This window comes from Haliaeetus leucocephalus, unplaced genomic scaffold (genome assembly GCF_000737465.1).
Source record: "Haliaeetus leucocephalus isolate CR32 unplaced genomic scaffold, Haliaeetus_leucocephalus-4.0 Scaffold751, whole genome shotgun sequence".
NCBI classification, from domain to species: Eukaryota; Metazoa; Chordata; class Aves; order Accipitriformes; family Accipitridae; genus Haliaeetus; species Haliaeetus leucocephalus.
The window spans coordinates 16,025,142-16,043,749 of record NW_010973187.1 but is presented as its reverse complement, the minus strand read 5'-3'; the positions used below and the strand labels follow the sequence as shown (position 1 = coordinate 16,043,749).

The 18,608-nt window shown below is 42.4% G+C and overlaps 1 protein-coding gene across 1 annotated transcript in view; it reads right to left on the bottom strand.

Annotated features, from left to right (window-relative positions):
• The window catches only part of ITIH5 (inter-alpha-trypsin inhibitor heavy chain family, member 5), a 46,972-nt gene that overhangs the window by 21,217 nt on the left and 7,147 nt on the right, over positions 1–18,608 (bottom strand). Inside the window, exons 3-7 of the mRNA XM_010581009.1 lie at positions 17,735–17,898; positions 16,408–16,515; positions 14,150–14,400; positions 5,914–6,083; positions 5,233–5,349 (exon numbers count right to left, since the gene is read on the bottom strand). Of these exons, the coding sequence (XP_010579311.1) occupies positions 5,233–5,349; positions 5,914–6,083; positions 14,150–14,400; positions 16,408–16,515; positions 17,735–17,898 (810 nt within the window). The remainder of the gene's footprint in view (positions 1–5,232; positions 5,350–5,913; positions 6,084–14,149; positions 14,401–16,407; positions 16,516–17,734; positions 17,899–18,608) is intronic.

The window sequence follows — 18,608 nt, the reverse complement described above, 5'->3', positions numbered from 1 at the left end:
GTATACTAATAGGCTTTTAATGGCTCTGACCAGCCCCACCTGGGGCCTCCACCCACACTCCCATCCATTTAAACTCCAGTCTGGCCCCTCAGTCCTAGTCTGAGTCTCAGACTAACAGTTATGCTGTAGCTGTCTCTAGTTTTGTCACAGCTGTGCCTGGTCATAGACCTCAATTACCCTGATCCATGGAGTGACTTCCCAGCTTCATTTAGCCCCTTCCTTTACACTATGGACTTGCCTGGTGATCACTGGGCTGTGTCTGCCACTTCAGTAGCACCTGTTTTCAGTTCATCCTTTGATGAATTCAGCAAAGGTCCAACTGAAACCCTTGGGAGAACTCTCAGTGTCTTCATGGTGTTTCAATTCAAGCCTCAGCAGCACCTCCATGCCAAACTCTGCATTTGCCTTTGCATCCGCCTTTGCATCCTATTTACTCTGAACCCAATTAAAGGACATGCTATTTATAGGTGGGCTTGGGTATTCCTGGGAAACTCTGTGTCTAATTCTACTGCCTCAGCATGGAGCAAATTAGCTGGGGGCATGTTGGCTATTAGTCCTGAGACCAGAAGCAGATGCTCCTTGTCCTGAACATCTGACGGCATCTTGCTCTGAAGGTTACTTGTTTCTCTGTATGACCCTGTCATTATTTATAAATTTTAGGGTTTGGGTAAGGCAGATTATTTTGCTGTGTGACAGGTACTTGCACCTTTTGTGGAGCTGGGCAATTAAGGTCTATATGAACCTCGCATCTTATTTGCTGTAGTAGTTCCTGTATTCTGTATTCACATCTACAGGGAGGACTGAGATGACACAGCTGTTGTGTATTCACAAGTAGGAGGCAGCTGCATGAAGTTGTCAGTGCTGGGAAGACTCCATACAGCTCTTCATTCACTCGGGCTGTTGTTTTCCAATAGAAATGGAAAAGCTGACAAATCTTTCCTCTTCACAGCTTTAAACTCACTAAAGGCTGTAATTAGAATTAGCTTTTTTTCCAAAGTCCCCTGGTGATTTAAGGCAGCTCTCCTGGGCAGCAGCCGTTATTTGGACTAGTAGTCAACAGGCTCACAGCCAGCTCTGCAGCAACCAACAGAAGTCAGTGGAGTCTGGAGTGAGAACATTGAGTGTTGAGGTGTTTGTCCGCTCTCTCACCACCCTGAAACTACTCAGTGGGACTTTGTGTGCTGAGGCACAGAGGTTTAGGGATATGTGTATATAAGACACTTGGGCCCTCAGAAGGGCTCAGACAGCATGGGTCACAGATCAAGGGTACCAACAGTGTCCCTTGGATGGATGCAGGCAAGTAAACTGAAGCATTTGCAAACTCCCAGCAGGTCCCAGCTTCAGTTGAGTTCCTCCTAACACAATTAACCTCAAAGAAAATTACAGTCTGGCACACTACCATTGACAAGTTGCCAGGGTTGTGGTGTAGCCAACTGTTTAACTGAGTGTGTGGGCATTTATTGCCTGTGGGAAAGGTAAGGTGAAATGAATCTGTGGTTGAAACAACTACATTTTACTGCATGTCTGCAAAATACCTGCAAATCCATCGTCTTGTGGACACATTCATAGCTTGGAACATGCTTGTTCTAGAACACTGAATTGCAGGCTGATAAAGGTCCTTTTTCACTATGTTTAGTGAAGCTGGGGAAAGTAATGGTAATCACAAGGTGGTGAACCTATAACTGGCCCCTCTTTCTCCGTTATACCAATGTAAATCTTCTATGTCCCCCTCTACCTGGCCAAAGGTACCATAAAAATCAGCAAGTCAGACTGTTCAAAGGGCAAGTCATTTTGTTTCCCAGTAAACCTTGCAGATATAACCTGTTCCCCAGGCTCTTCTGGCTCCTTAGTTGTTAAAAGCAACTATTCCACACAGACCTTACTGTCTCTTTGCAAATGAAGGAACAAAGCTCATGAGTACAAAAACAGTAATTTCCTTGCCAGTGGGACAGCAGTAATGATGTGCGAAGTCTTGACCACATGAAGAATATTTTTATCATCATGCTCAAGGGTTGTTTCTTCCTGAACTTTATCTCCCTGCCAGTGCTAGAAGGTGACTGTCGCAAAGGCCTAGATTCTCAGTGGAGGTGGACTGCTGTAACACATCTGAGTCTGCTAGACATCACCAGAGTTCAGAGGCTGTGAAAACTGCAGAAGGAATATGCACATCAGCTGATCTTCCCCACAAAGCTAATATATGTCTCAGTGATGTGAGGGGAATGTCTCAACGGTCTTAATGATTTGAACTAAGCTGATCAACCAGTCTCACTATATGTTTTTGCAACTGGTTCTGGACATCTTGTTGCTTCAAAGACTGAGATATCTTAGGAAGAAAGGGGTGGCATGAACAGATAAAAATTCTTGTAGGAAAAGGAAAACCTTGGGAAAGGAAAAGAAAAAATGACTCACAATTAGCTTGTGGGAACTGCAGGATGCATGAAATCCTGACCCCACATGAGTCACTTTGCCATTAACTTCATGAAAGCGGTTGAGTAAAGAATACAAAATCTCCTCGAGTTACTATAGAAAAGGGTGCACAGCTGATGTCTCTCATCCTTGCTTATACAACCCTAAAAACTGTCCTTTGTCATAGTTACCGCAGCTGACCTGCAAGAGCACTCTTTACAAGCGCTGACTGTATTTTTAGCTGATCTTGCATGTGACTCAGTAGAGGGAAATGAAGAAAGGCAGTCCCATGGGAATTCCCAGCTCTCTACACACCACCACAGATCACCACAGCTGCAACAGTCCCAGAGAAGAAACGGAGGCATTTCCTCTGCTGAGATGTATCCTGCCACCAGGGGGACGTGTCTGTAATTTAACAAACATCTTAATAACAACAACGGTTGGGTAAAAAGGCCACTGAGCAGACATGGGTCATGGCTGTAACTGATCACACTTTCTTAGTGAACCAAAAGAGGGATATTATTCAGCCAGTCCTAGATTTTGGTCTCTCCTTGACTAATCAGTGTGGGGTTTTTATGTTTTAGGTCATAAATCGATGAAGTTCTGTTTTCTGGAGCAGTTGAAATCTGCTTCCTGCAGAGCTTCCTGCACATAGCACTCTTCCATAAAGTACCAGTGGTTCTCCATAAAAAGAGTATATCTGAGATAACAGGGCAAAAAATTCGGTACACCCTCAGCAAATGTTCTGGCTAGATACGTCTCTCACTTCAGGTTCAAGAGGCACCTATTTGTAGCTAATTAGCCTGAGATTCATGTATGTTTAGCAGTAGGAGCTGGCTAGGCTATGAAGTAACCTTCAAGGGTTAATCCTTGGCCATGTTGTTTCTAGTAAGTATATGAAAAAGAAATACTAATACACTCAGGAGTAGAATAAAAGCTTTCATGGTACAAGGTTAATCTGCTGACCCAAGGCACTACTTGCACAGCTCACGCTAGCACCAAAGCCCTTCAGAGCCTTAATCTCCCTGGTTCAGTGCTGTATCACTGAGTGTCTGCTTTCAGCAAGCAGGACTGGGTGCATTTGTGCAGTATCTGTTTATTCTGCGAGGCAAGGCAGACATTTTTCAGCAGAAGTATAACAGAAAGCCAAGAGCCAGGCTCTGTCCATGGGAATTTGTAAAGATTCAAAGGCATCTTCATTCAAGACCTCATTCAGCATAGTACTAGGTATGTTTGTTAACAGCTCTCTGTTTGCTACTCCAGTTACTGAGGAAGATGATTAGGACCCTTAAAAGTCATACTCCATTTTAGCTCACAGTGGAAATAATTTGATTTAATAGGGGACACAGCTTCTAAATTAAGATTTGTGACCACCATTGAAACCAGATAGTCAAGTTTTTAGCAGAGAGAGAAAGGCATATATACGCCCAATATCCTTGTTCAAAGACAGAGAACTGTCAGAGAATGACCATGGTCTGTGTTTGTCAAGGACATTTGGGCTAGTGTTGGTGGCCAAGGAAAAAAAAAGACTTTCAAATAACCACACTTTCCAGAAATATCACCATGTTCCAGGTAGGCAACCAAGAAACAAGGAGCCTGAATGGACGAATTAGAGCTCCTTAACTGGCCAAGATACAAGTCCAAGCCATTGGCATTCAGTCATTCTAGTAGAGGTACAACATCACACCATCCATACAAGCTGAAGCTGCCCCATATTGGTGTCAACCTATGTGGAAAGTGTCACTTTCCACTGTCCTTAGCTCAGCCATGGTAAGAAAGTAAAAAGTAAAGATGCGGCCATCCAACAGGGAGAAGGCAACTAACTTCTCGTATCTCATGCCTATGGGGCAAGTCTTCAAATGGAAGGAAACAATACTAACCCTACCAGGACTTTTTTCCTTTTCTGCACAGATAAATAATATGGAAACGGGACTTACCTCTCCAGCGTGAGTGCAGACCTGAGATATATCTGTCAAATCATTCAGAACAGAATTGAAGTCTTAATTAATCTCTGCTTCTAGTTTAGACTGCTAATACTGTGTTGAGAGAGAGAGTATATTTCCCCAGGCACGGTCTGCTTCTAGTTTAGACTGATAACACTGTGCCGAGATAAAGAGTATATTCCCCCAGGCATGGTGCCCTTCCAAGCCAACTACTTGGCTCCTGAACTGGAGGTGGTTTCCATCTGTCCAGCTCAGAGTTGAAGAAGCAAAAATGATTAGGCACCAGCCTGAACCCTTCATGTCAAAGGTCAATTTTAAGCATTGGTGATGTGCCCTTCAGCTTGGTATGTTGGCTCATGTCAAGATCTGCGCCCTGGAAAAATGTCTGAGATTTGTGCTGAAAGACTCAGATTCTCAAATAGGACAAACTGACCTTTCTTTCAACAGAACCCATTGAGATATATATTGCTAAGGGTTTGCCAAGGCAATTTAAAGACAGCAGTATCTTTTCTCTGCTGTTAAGCTGGATACAATGGTCTGCTGAATGTACTTTGCTGGGAATTCTCCCTATTCTGCCTCTCTTCAAACTGCCCAGAACAGAACTGCCCAGGACAATCCTATCTGCAGCATCCTAGCTCTGTTTTGACAGCACTGACCTTCTTCACAGAGTGAAGTCCTCTGCACTTCTTGTTCCCATCCCATTCCCACTAACATGATAATTTCTCATTGCAGGTAAATCATCTCGCCTTGAGGTTTTTCAGAGCCTCCTCTTGCCTCAGACAGCAAACATTTTGCAGAAGACCCCATCTGGTGAGACGAAGTCTGAACCAAGCTCTCTGCAACCCTACAACCAACCAGTCTATAATAAATGCAAGGATCTCACCTGTTTCAGTTTTGTTCCCACCATGGAAGCACTGCTGTCAAGCACAAATACAACATTCTTTGGCAATGGAGGAAGATCTGTGGGGGCGAAGTAGTGCACGAAATATCCATTAAGAATCTGTGGAAGAGCAAGGAAGTCAGGAATTGAAGGCAGATCATGATGCAATGTTCCACATATTATGGGATATTTGGTTGGGCACACCTGATCCTGCTTTCAATGTCTGTGTCTACGCTGGAGGATATGAGTTCTCCTTAGTATCCCGCTTAATCCTGGTCCCCTGTTTATCCAGACTGGGGGAGCCTACTGGAGCTCTCCACATCTCCTTCCATGGTGGACATTGTGGTTTCCTTCCAAATGCAGTAAGGATATAATGTATGTACCCAGGGATCAGAACCAAAACATGCATTTGGGGAACTGGCCTTGTGTCCACATATATACAGCCAGTATATTGAGAAACTGAAAAGCAGATACGAAAAAGAAACTCAATGAAGTAGGTAGCTGTGGTTTTTAAGTACATCTTGTGGCTGCCAACTGACTGGTTTTATTCTGGGTAGTTCTTACAAGATGGAGAAGTAGGCTTCACTTGGAAAACATTTTCTAGGACATTTGGAGCATGCAAGACAATTGAACCATCTCAGGTATAGTTAATAAAACAGAAAAGATGAGTCATGTGTACAGTACCTGAACATCCCCAACACTCAGCTCCCTGTTGACATCATATCTAATTATGAAGTCTCCCAAAATGCCATTTCGGGCGATCCTGGTTTGCTCGACAACACTGGGATTGAACGTAACTTTAGCTAAGGTTTTGGTATGTCCAACTACAGTAGAAGGAGGAGGAGAAACATCACCTGTTCAGATAAAACCACAATATTACAAGTTTTTCCCATTGTCTTACAGATGTTTAAGCACAGCACACACAGTATTACTGTGGAGTCAGGTCAACTAGCATAGTTACATACTGAAATTAAAGATTCAGTTCACCAGTAATAAAATAAGAACTTAATAACACCTCCCCTCTAATTCTAAACTGAAACCAACATTGGAGTGCTATCAGGGATATAAATGTTTAGGCAAAATTCCTGTGCTCACTTCTCTTTGGAGGTCACTGATCTTGAAGGCCATATATTCTCTGTATGACTGTTAATTGCTTTCTATAAATAATGAACACACAACTTCAGACATGTATGTGATATTCATTCCAGCCAACTCTAGACATCTAGAATGCAGATCCTATACCTGAGATCCTGCCAGTCAATGCAAGTATGATTCACTTGACCTGTTTAAACATTTCCTCTAGGATTAGATGAATCATACTGCAGATTTCTCCCTATTGATTATAAAGAGTTCTTGAGGTGACTTGTTCAGATGTGCTGTAGGCATGTGAGGTGGGATTGATCTAATTGATTGCTTGATCTGACAAGCATCTTATGTGTAATGTCTACATCTGAACAAGTCATCTTAGCTGCCTTTATGTTCAGCAAAGACTTGTCAGTATAGTTGCTGCAATTTCAGTCTTGCTGATTGAGACAAAATCCAACACTTGCTAGCGCAGTCATGCAAACTGCATCCCTGAGATGTAACTCACCCTAATCTCTGAGAGCCCTTCCTGAGTCAATAAAGAGATACGTGCCTTTCAGAAGGTCTTTCAAAGAAAGACAATAATTTAGGTCTGAGTCACCCTGAAGGAACCTCTGCTTGTCTTGTTAGCTGTGTTCATTTTCTAACATTGAGGCATATGGAGATTCCTTGTTGTCTCTCTATGTGGCCAAAATCCCACCTTATTGTCTTTTGGTGTGCCAGCCGTTCATTCCCTCTGAACTCCGTAAAGACCCTTACATGAATCTGACCAAAGGTCAGATTTTTGGCCTTGAACGTCCCCAGATTTTGATGGCTTTCCCACTTATCCTAACTAGCTATTGAAAACACCAAAACAGGTTCTCAGCTGATGTTCTTCTCAGGTGCTTCAAGTCTCACAGTGATTATTCCAACACTCCACCAAGGCACAGAAGTTCTATTATATCTGCTCGTCTGCTGATTAATATTGGGAACGAGCTGCTTAATTATACTGTGTGTGGTGGTCTCAAATCTTTGCCAAAGATGGCCCAAAAAGTCTGTGGTATGGCAGGGAAAAGAAAAGATGGGTGAGATTCAGTTTCAATTTAGGTGTTCACAATGCAAGTACCTATGTCTGAGTTTATGTTCCAGGCTCCCATTATGCTCAATGGAGATCAGGTCAAGAGTGTCAAGGGAGATGAGGGTATGATACATCTGGCCAGACATCTGCTTTAGGATAATTTTAATTATGTGCTATACCCCATTAACAATACTGATCACAATGGCAAGGTGCAGGGAGTCTTGGAAAGAGCTCCTCTCCAGAGGTTCTTCTAACACTGTCTATGTAATGAGGAGTGGCACTTCTTCACCTTTGTAAAGTGCTTTAAGCAGCATTAGAGGAATGCAACGTGACATCTGTATGCAACATTGAACACCATCCACCTCACACCCAGATTCCACAGTGATTTAGAAAATCAGATACATATGGTTATGTCCATTTAACAAGTAGGAAAATGGAGGCATGGAGTGGTTACCTAACTCACCTGACTTCCCACAGGTCAAAGTCCACAGAAATGCCAGGACTAGGGTTCTTGTGGGTTTATAAAATGATTAGCCAAAGCTATGCCATTTACTCTGAAGTGCTATGTACACTCTAGACTCCTCTAGGCAAAGGAATGAAAGTAAGAGTCATAAATCAATAGCACTCTAGGATGTTACTTCTGTGTTAATTTGGCTTTACTTTTATGGCTGTCCTGTGAGTACATTTGAATAGACAAGGCACAAGACCATACTATTGAGGCAAGGAAGGGTTTTCTCATAGGCCCAACTTCTACAGAAATAAATTATAGCTGGAGAACCTGGAATGTGAAACAAATTCATCAGCAGAAGTCTTTACCAAGGAGGCTGAATGACAGATATTACTCAGTTTCAGTAAAGTCAAGAATGGACTCTGCATCATGGCTTCTCTGACTATGCCAATTCCAATCCATCCATCTGATGGAAACAGAGAGAGAGCTCCCAGCCAGTACACTGAAATCACTTAAGGACACTAGTGTTAGATCTTAAAGGGGGCTTATAAAATTATTACCCAGAGCTTTGACATTTTTTCTAAAATCTGGTTCAGATTTCTCCTGGCAAAGAAAAGTCATAAATCAATAGCTCTGTAAGATTTTACCTCCATCTTGATTTGTTTTTACTTTTACAGCTGCCCTTTGATCTGATGAATCAACAGATGTAATATGTTTTTAATACACAATGCATCAGATTTCCTTGTATTGGCTTTCCTGGATTTTCCATCTGTCTTCTATCACTTTCAAAATCCCATTTAACTGCCAGTGTGTGGGAAATGCCCAGAATTTATAGAAATGGCTTAACAGTTCATTTATGTTTTCTGATCTATTTGAAGGTTTTACATTACTTCTCCCCAACTGCTGAAAAGCAAGCATTGTCGTTGGTTAAGCTGCCTGACCACATCACATCTGGGTTAGTGAAAGTCAGTCTCACACTGGAAACAGAAGCTCTCTCCTTATACCTACTGCACATACACATCTGTGGCTGTGGCCTTTGGACTTCACTTCTGTGTTTCTCTGCCGTAAATACATTGATGGGTGAGCACAATATGCTGTGCACCACAACAGCATGAGTTCCAGTCCTAGCATTTCTATGGACTCTGACCATCTGAAATTAGCTGAGTTAGGTAGCCACTCCATGCCTCAGTTTCCCCATCTGTTCAATGGGCATACTAACATGTATCCAGTTTTGTAAAGCACTGTGGAATCTAGATGGGATTATGTGGATCACATTGCATTCCTCTATTACTCCTCAAAACACTCTTTGGAGGTAAGAAATGTCATCCCCTGTAACACAGACAGTGCTTTAGGAACTCCTGGAGAGCTTTCCAAGGCTGCCTCACATAGCCATTGTCAGTGACAAGAATAGCTAGGGAAGCTCTCCCATTTTCTTCATAGCCATTCATCTCCCATCTCCAGGACAGAGATTAAAACCAAAACATGGTCTAATAGAAAAGGTCCAAAATACCTATTTTCCCTGGAATAATAGAAATCACATCTGGAATACAGGTTATCTAATTCATTCCACGTTCCCAGATCAAATCCCTTCCTACTTGGTTTTATGATATGGTCTGGAAACACTCCAGACCTCCAGTAATGGAAACTCAGTACCTGCCCTTGCCAGTCCTTTCCAGAGCTTCACTTTTTCACTATTAGACATTTTCGATGTCTAATTTACATTTTTCTTTCTGGATTATAAGCCCATGGCTTCTTGTCCTTTCTGTTATTGGCACAGAAAGCACAGTATTCTTTTCCTCCTTGCAGCAACCTTTTATATATTTGAATACAGTAACTATCTCTTCCCCAGGTTTCTTTTTTAGGCAGCACTTGATATCTGGATCACAATTACTCTCCTCTGTTTATTGGCCCAGTTCTTTTCAAACAAGTCACTGAGAGGAAAATCTATGAGATATTGCAGAGTACAGAGCATGTATGAGCTCCAGAGACTTGAGCTTGTCTGTGCTCATACTGAGGTAGTTAACAGGGCCTTTAGACAAACTTTCCACTAAATTCAGCTAAAGAAGTAAACAGAGGAGGAAAAAAGCATTTTTCATATGAAACTGTAGTCCTCACATGATGAACAGTTAAACCTAAATTATTTTGGATGCTGGCAGAGTCAGTATTAGCGCTCAAAAGCAAACTTCATCCTCCACTAACATGTGGAAACTTCTGGTCAACTATGATAAGAAATAAAAACCTTTCTGAGACCTATGACTTGGAAAAGTCATTCTCAAGCAGCCTAGTATCTCCCTGCCCAAGTCCATGACTAGTTTTCACACCGCTGCACTGGAGGAAAACGATGAGGACAGTCATCCCTGAGGATGCTGGCTAGGACATCATTCAGAAAATGGCTCCATTCTGAGGTCACCAGAGAAGGCCAGGATCATTGGCCTCAATGTCTCCTGTTTGGGGGTTTGTATGTTGCAGAAGACAACACCTGCACATGCCAAAAGATCACTTGCCAAAACTCACATGCCTGATGTCTTCCTTTGGGAAAAACACAACTCCCAGATGGAGCTGTGTGCGCAGGAGTCTCTGACAAAGGAAATATCCTGGAAAGACTTGTCATCATATTGTCTCTGCTCCATACTCAGAGAGGAAGTACGCAGGACTTTCCAAGAGCCTCTATCTATAGCAAAGCACAGCTTTACTGCTCATAAATCACTGGAAGTTTGTGAAACCAAGTCCAATCTTTGTATCTTGGGCTCCTACAGCCAAAAGCAGGCAGAATTGGACACTTTACTGCTTCTGCTCCTACTGCTGTGATTTCTACACTGTTTCTCACTCTTTCTCATCAAGGGACATCTTCATTCTATAGGGCTTTAAGTTTTATCTCTTCTGCTCATCACAGACTGTATGGATACTAGCAGTTTGGCTGGAGTGAAAAGTGCAAATCCTGAATGACCATTAAACAGAGCTATTGTTTTTTCCACTATGCTTCCTGCATGGTACATTGGCTCTATGGATAACATGTAGAAAGCACCACAAATGTAAGGAAGAGGATTGGTCCATAAAATAAAGGCAGATCGGCCATTCCTCCACTTTTGGTCATCTAAACTATCATTTTGGGTTTTTTTCATTAGTTTTGCTAACAGTGTTTATTGCCACAACAGGTTGGCATTTCAGTTATGAACATCAATCACTGCTGGTGCTCATCAGCTGGTGCTGTGGATGACTCCAAAGCCATACTTGATTTTCAACTAAATTTGCCTATCCTACACTGGATCTTCAGGACGTGTACTCAGAAAAAGAATGTAGTTTCTTATCCAGGTCAGTCAGAGTCAAAATTATCTAAATGACTTGTGAAGCTACATGTCATTCTTCACAATGGTTTCAGCTTCGTGGCGCTTTGGATATGTTACTCAGAATGCCATTTACCTGATGACTTGATGTCACAATACATTTTTCACCCAATACTCTCAAGGTAATTTATTAATACTTATCAAAATCTCACAATTTATCATTGACCGTGAGATATTATAGACATCTTTGTAAACACAGGAAATTGAGGAAGAGAGTTTTCATGACATATTCAAACTCAAACCAGTCAGGCAGTACCATTTTCCAATGTGCAGGCCTCCATTCCTTATTTGGTCTTTTTTTTAAGCCATGACCTCTCATTTGGGACACTACAGGTAACACAGTACGGCAGCATCTGGTCTCGCATCCTTTGCTGGCCACTGACTCACTAGATTGCTACCATGCTCTCCAATCAAGTGATACTGAAGAGTTTTAAGCCACAGGAATCCAAGAAGAGACCAGACACTTTTTCCTGGTTTACTCCTAGTTTGCAAACTGTCTGCCAAGCAGCCACTCTTTAAATGTAAGACTCACAATTCACCTTTCACTTAAAAACCCATAGCCTTCCCTGGAGGTCTCACTGGATGTGCAGATCTCATGCTCTTGGGTCTTTAGGTGTCATATGAGCAAGAAGGCTTTGCAGGGAGGATCTAATGATTCAGATGGTTTTGGATCAAGCTTGAGAGATGACAGCCGACTGGAATATAGTGGATTTCCAAGTGAAATGCTCCTTGCCTTGGCCTCGCCCTCCCTAGGAGTATTCTTGTGGTTTCCATTTGTATTTAGGAAGGTATGAAGTTCCCGTTGTCTGCTCCAAGTGTGATTGATCTTGTTGGCCACAAGAGGTCACAAGCAATAAATCCCCGCCCAGTCCAAAACAAGCTGTCCTCTGCGACCTATATTAGACCCTTCTGAGACCCTCTGCCAATTCTTTTTTTTTTTTTTTTTGTCTGGCTGCTGGTAGTGTCCTAATCTCCTCATCTTACTTTAGATCAGAAGGAAGCTCAGCAAACCTACTGAATTCATTAACCCTATACGCTCATCTGAGTGGCACTCACCTGAGTACCAATGAAGACTTGATCTGGCAGAGACACAACCCACTCCTGACTGCCCATGTTGGACCCCAAAAGTGTGTTTGGCATTTCAATGACTTCCATAGCAGTGATTTCATCACAACAAACAGTTTTCACCAACTATATAGGGTGATTCCAGATAGAAAGGGTCTGTAATTAAATTCTGGGCAAGGATGAAGCACAGGGAATCGGAGTTTCAGTTGCTTTACCCATCCTGAAATGGGACATCTATTTTATACACATTTTACTGGCTAGGAAGGATTATGGAATCTTAGAGCTTGGGCCCATTTTTATATGAGCTGTTTTAAATCTGAAGCACAGTGCCAAGAATGATCAGTGCTCACAGATTGCCATTTGGAGAGCAAGTTACAAGAGTTTTCCCTGTATGTCATTTACATACAGGAATTTCCATACTGCACTAGACCAACAGTGTGTCTGCTCTGCTTAGTCTGTCTCTAACCTTGATCAATGCCAGATGTTTTGCAGGAAACCATATGCCACAATGCACTGTGATACTTCCTGACAGGTGAAAAAGGCTTCTTGTCTCTCTTGATGAGGAGCAGAGCACATTTATCACACAGTGCATGGATGTACAGCAGAGACACTAATTAGCTGTATGAAGTTTGACCTGAAGCTAGTCCAAGTCACTGAGAGCCTTGATTTCACTGTGATTTGGATGAAATCAGTAGGATCACACTGAGCAATCAGTTTAACTCCAGTTCACATGCTTTAGGATCTTTACCTGGCAGACATGAACAGCTCCACTGATTTTGCTGGCATTATGTCACTTAGAGTAACTGAGGATCAAGTCCCACAAGACTCTACATCCTGCTTCCAGGTCAGACTCACCCTCTTTTTTTGGTGAGGGTTTTTTTGTCAACATGTAACAATCACAGTATCCTGTGCTCCTTGCTGTTAGTTTACACTAGAAAAATTACCTTTACACTGTCTGAACAGCGAGCAAGGACAGTTGGGGGTAAGAGTAGATACTCACACTGCACTTAGTGCTTTGGCAAAACATGGATTTTCCTCTTGGAATTTCCCATGTTCTAAAATGCAGGATTTCCTATCTGCCTTGGCAGGGATGGATGGAAAAAACAATTCACTTCAAATAAACAGTTCCCAGGAGATGGGGAGCCAGGGAAGAGCCTGCTCAAATGCCGAGTACAAGGCCTGAAGGCCCAGTTCAAAGCTTGTAAAGACAATAGCAAAAAAAATCCTATTGAGTTGAATGGGATGAGCCCTATATTCATTAAGCTTCAAAGTTCTCACATGCTTATGCACAGATACCACAGACACAGTCATCTATAGAAAATAGAACAAAAGCCATCAGCCTTTATGATAAGACTGAATTCCCACCACTGAACTGCACAGTTCATAATCCTGAAATCCCTTTCATGTTGTAGTGATTATACCAGCTTTCATGAACCTGAAGATTGCCCTGCCAGTGAATGAGAGATCTCTAAATAGGAATTGCTGATGGCCTGCAATGCTTATAGACTTGCTTGTCACTTAAATGCAGCCACCTCTGGGGTGGAATGTACCTGTCATACAGTGAGTACAGCAAGAGTTAAGAAGGGAAAGTAAAAAAAGTATATTTCTAAACAAAGGCATAGTTTGAATTTGCCAGAATAATTCATGTTTAATGAGCTGCTAGCATTCATTTTTCTTGCTGTCTTCATGAGATGTGTCCTCTAGTTTCTAATACAGTCTTGATCCTAGACAATGCTGCTTTAATGCTATGTTGGGGGTTTGTTTAATGCCTCATTTGGAGCAGAGGGAAAGTGAACAAAACACCAGTCTACACAATCATCCAAGATTGCCTCGGAGAACTCCCAACACCGCCAGTCCAGTTTTTTGAGAAGTGATTAAGGCCCAACAAGCAACAGAACCATGGGTCATAAAATCTCTGCTTACCTTCAACTTTCCCATTGCCTTTATGCTTGCTGTTTCGGAGAGGAGGCACTTCCAGGGAAACTATGCCTGAGTTCTCCAGGATGTTCACCTCCACTCGTAACCTCCCCACCAGCTGCTGGGGCCGGATGCTGACTGTATACTCATATTTTCCCAGTCGCCTTTGCAAAAGCTCTTCATAATGCAGTAGGAACCTGGCCTGCATCTTGCGAGGAATGAAGACAGAAGCTTTGAATGTCTCATAGCCATTCTCCCTGGAAGGAAAATCCAAAGACACCTTCACACCCCATGCACATCACACACCACCTCCTCCAGTGAATGATGAATCTGGATTTTGTTGGTCCAATAAAGGTATTTCCTATCATGTGAAAGCAGCAAGAAAGATAACATCATAATGTTTCACAAAGCATTAGGCACACAGGAGGTTTCCACTGGAGGAAAGGTCTTAACAGACTAGATGGCTTCTTACAGAGAGGAATATGACAGACATGTATAACATGGAACAGGGCCAGAGGAAAGGCTGTCTCTTGGTTTCTTACACAGAGGATTTGCTAGACCCATATTTAATTCTTGACTTTTGCACTGTGGACTCATTGCAATATCTTAAGCAAAGTACAGATGAATGCCTCTTCCCTAATATTAGCTGTTTATAGCTACATACTCAATGGGGAGAAATAGGACCCCTAAGACAATTCTACCACTGGACACTTCTCTAAAAGGACTCTTCTCTCCAGTTGGCCACAGTGTGACATTAGTTACCCAGCATACAACTGACAGTCAGCTTTCCGTTCACTAATTTGAAGTGAGATGAATTCCCACCTTTAGACTTTATTGGCTTCGGCTGCCCTTCTGTTAAACAGAGATAACCTAATATGCTCTACCTCCCATACAGTGCACTGTAGTGTCCAGCTACCAGGCACTGATATGATGCCAGGCACTATTTATGAATGGAAAATAAAAAAGCCACATAACAAGAATGGAAACTTTTAATGCCATGTAGGAATAACTTCAGAACTCACTGATGTGAGATTTTGCTGATGCCCGCAATGTACTGAGTATTGAAAAGGATTTGAGACTTTTATTTCTCTATTACATAAAATAAGATTTTTTTTTTTTTTTTTAAGGTTAGCCTTTAGGGCACTTGGAATGACATCTCTGGGTGATACCAGTGGTCTAACAATGACAGGTAGTGATCACCCACAGAAGAGGATGCAACAGGGCATGACGACAGAAATACAGTGCTTCAAGAGAAATACAGAACTCTTTCAGGTTCTGCCAGTCTGTGTCTGGATCCTGAGACAGCATCCTTTGCTAAAGATTTCTGATGGACTTTTCCTACCATGAATTCATCTAGTCACTTTTTGAACCCACATTAAGTTTAGCATCCACAATTTCCAGTGGCAAGAAACACAATTTATGTGAAGAATATATTATTTTGGCCATTTTGAACCTGACATCTGATCATTTCATTTAATTTTCTCTAGTTTTTCTATGAAAGACAGAAAATAAAAATTCCTTATTCTACTTCCACATATCACTCATGAGTTCAGACCTCTGTCAGACCTCTTCCTCCGCACAGTTCGTCATTTCTCTGGTCTGAAAATCATAGTCTATTCAGCTGTTCCTGATCATGTGTTCATGCTGGAATATTGCTACTATCCCAGGTAACTGAGAATATTGTAGGATTTTCCAGAGCAGCAAAATCCATCCAATGGTCCATATCTTTGAGAGCTATTTGGGGGAATTTGGGCACCTGTGGAACTAGAGTGCTGCTGAAGAAGTGCATTCAAGTGAACATACAGGCTTTTAGATCATTAAAGGGATGAGACTTTCTGCCAGTTCTTGGCCAAGAGGACTAAACACAGTCAAGCACTGAGAACAGGGCAAGTAAACGTGACTTCAAAAGGCTACTTGTGGTTCTACCACTGACTAACTTTGTCGTCTTGAAGTTGTATCACCTCATTGAATTTCTGTGTGCCTTAATTGTCCTGCCTGTTATTCAGGAAGTAATAAGATTTCTTTCCCTCTCAAGTACATCCTGGAGCATCTTGGAAGTGAAAATGTTGTGTAAAAGGGCTAGAAAAGGCCACATGCAATTTTACATGACTTGGAGTATGGGAATGACACCAGGCAGTGCAGATAATGTTCTATTTAACTGCTTCTTCCTATAAATCCACAGATGGGTATGCCAAAGCAGCCAAAATAAAGATGGGAGGAGAGTATGTCACTTCCCAGAACACAGCCAAATGCACAACACTTACCTTCCATCTGTGGGGCTTGGAGGTTTCTTGTGCCTTGCTTTGTCATCGCTGCTATGTTTCTTTTCTTTCCCTGTGACCTCTCCATAGTAAGTCTTGTTGCCAATGCTCCTGGAGAGACCAGAGATGTCAGCATGACCACTCTGCACCCATAGACAGTGACAGCTGTGCACCTTGCTGTAGAAGGGTTCACAGACTGTGCACATATGAATAGGCTAAGTGTGCCGCTGGTGTAACTCTCCTAGAGTCCACCCAAGTCACTGAGACAGAAGCAAACTTAGAAGTTCCCTGGCTGGTTATACCAGCAGAGTATATTTTTAGTCCAGGAATTTACACCTCTAAAATGCCAATTCAGTAGGTAACCTCCAAAGCATAAGGATGCAAACCGGAAAACAAAGAAATTGCCAAGAATCCCAATGAGCACTTTTTTTTTGTCTGGTCTAGGATCCACCATCTGTGTCAATACACATCGCAATTTTCAGGATGACTGCTCTCAATTAGCGGCCTCCCTAACTAAAATGCTTCTCCCTGGGAATGAGTTACAGGGCCATGGATTCCATAAGGAAACAGCCCTTAACATATATTTTGGCTGGCCAATGGCAAAAGACTGTTTTTCCTCCTATTCAGACCAAATAGAAATCTTTCTAAAAGAGCTGGTCCCCTATCTGCTATGGTCAGGTCTGAAGCTGTGGCCCCAATATCTACGCACAGGGAAGATCTGAGCATGACCAAACCAAACATGTTTTTGAAACCAAGAGCTTAATTTATTCCTTAGTAAGTCATTTCAGTATGAGCTTCATTGCCCTCTGCTTGCTCTGTTATACACAGAGAATGACTAGCACCTCCAGCAGCAAGTCAACCTATCTGCTAGTTGGAGTTGACTCTCCTCCTCCATTGACAGCATGGAGAACTTGGAACAACAAGGAGCTTCTTAGGCACCACAGTGAGTTAGGTGAGATAACTATTATGTGCCAGTGTTGCTGAAACTTCAATTGGAAAGGTTTCTGAGGGCTAGGAGAGGTTTTTTGGTCCAAATCAAAGAGAGAGGAGGAGAAGGAAGTTGTTAAAACACACTCAGATGGGAAATAGAATAATTTTCTTCCCCATGTACATTGAGGGCTTGAATCTTAGCATCCTGTTATCCAAGGACTTGCTCTGTGCTTTGGGGCCATGACTAGTCTTGGGTGGAGTACAGTATAAGTGTTGTTTTATTTTTCCCAAAGAAATGCAAAAAGCCCTATTGCAGACTAGCTAGTTTTTGAAATTTCAGAGAGCTATCTGTGGGATGGGAGAACCATTGTCCACTCAGCTGTCAGCATTACTTACTTACATGGTAAAGTTGGAGATGAAGGCTGCAGCTGGGATCTGCATCTCAAACACACCTTCACGTGCCTCAGATCCGCTGTTCACCATTGTGCATGACACCGTGGTGAAAGCATACCGAGAAATGATTGTGGATCTCACAGTGAATTCAGACATCCGAGGCCTGGTTTCCTGTAGGTATCAAAAGGTTATCTATTAACAGTGACAGCTAGGTAACCCACCCCTTCCGTGTTTCAATGGCTTTAATACTTAATATGCTTAAGCAAATAACCACCCTATGAGTGGTGTAACACCCTATGGGGAGTACTAGACTCCCCTATGAAAAACAGTCAGGCAAGGTGGGCTTGCCCTTAAAATATCAGGTGAGCCGCAAAAGGTAAACCAGAGATGTGGCACTGCCTTTGTTCACACACAAGAGCAAAGGCCACAGTCATTCTCCAATGCCTGCCAAGGGTCCAGGAAGGATGAGAGCTCTGATTATGCCAGCCTTTATGTTGTGAAACACACTGATGAAATCCACCTGTATCCTAAATTGCACCCTTCAACGCTGACCTTTTGAGAGGATCAGGATTAGTCCCTTATGGCCTGGGAAGAGAAGCCCAAAATATGTCCCCATAGGGTCCAGAACTGATGTCAGAGGAACTGCCCCATAGACTGTGCACAAGAGCAGATGTAAGACCTCTTGAAAGACTAAGGTCACTGTGTACGAAGCATCATCTTCAAATTCATACAGTCAGATCTGTAAGTTATGTAAACAGAAAAAATGCTGTCAATGTAGTTGACTGAGTCCTCCTCTGCTGAGAATCCATCCTAGAGGTTTCAGGCAATGGATGGAAGAGATTTAATAAGAAACACTGACACCGTGATGTCTCAAGTAAAAT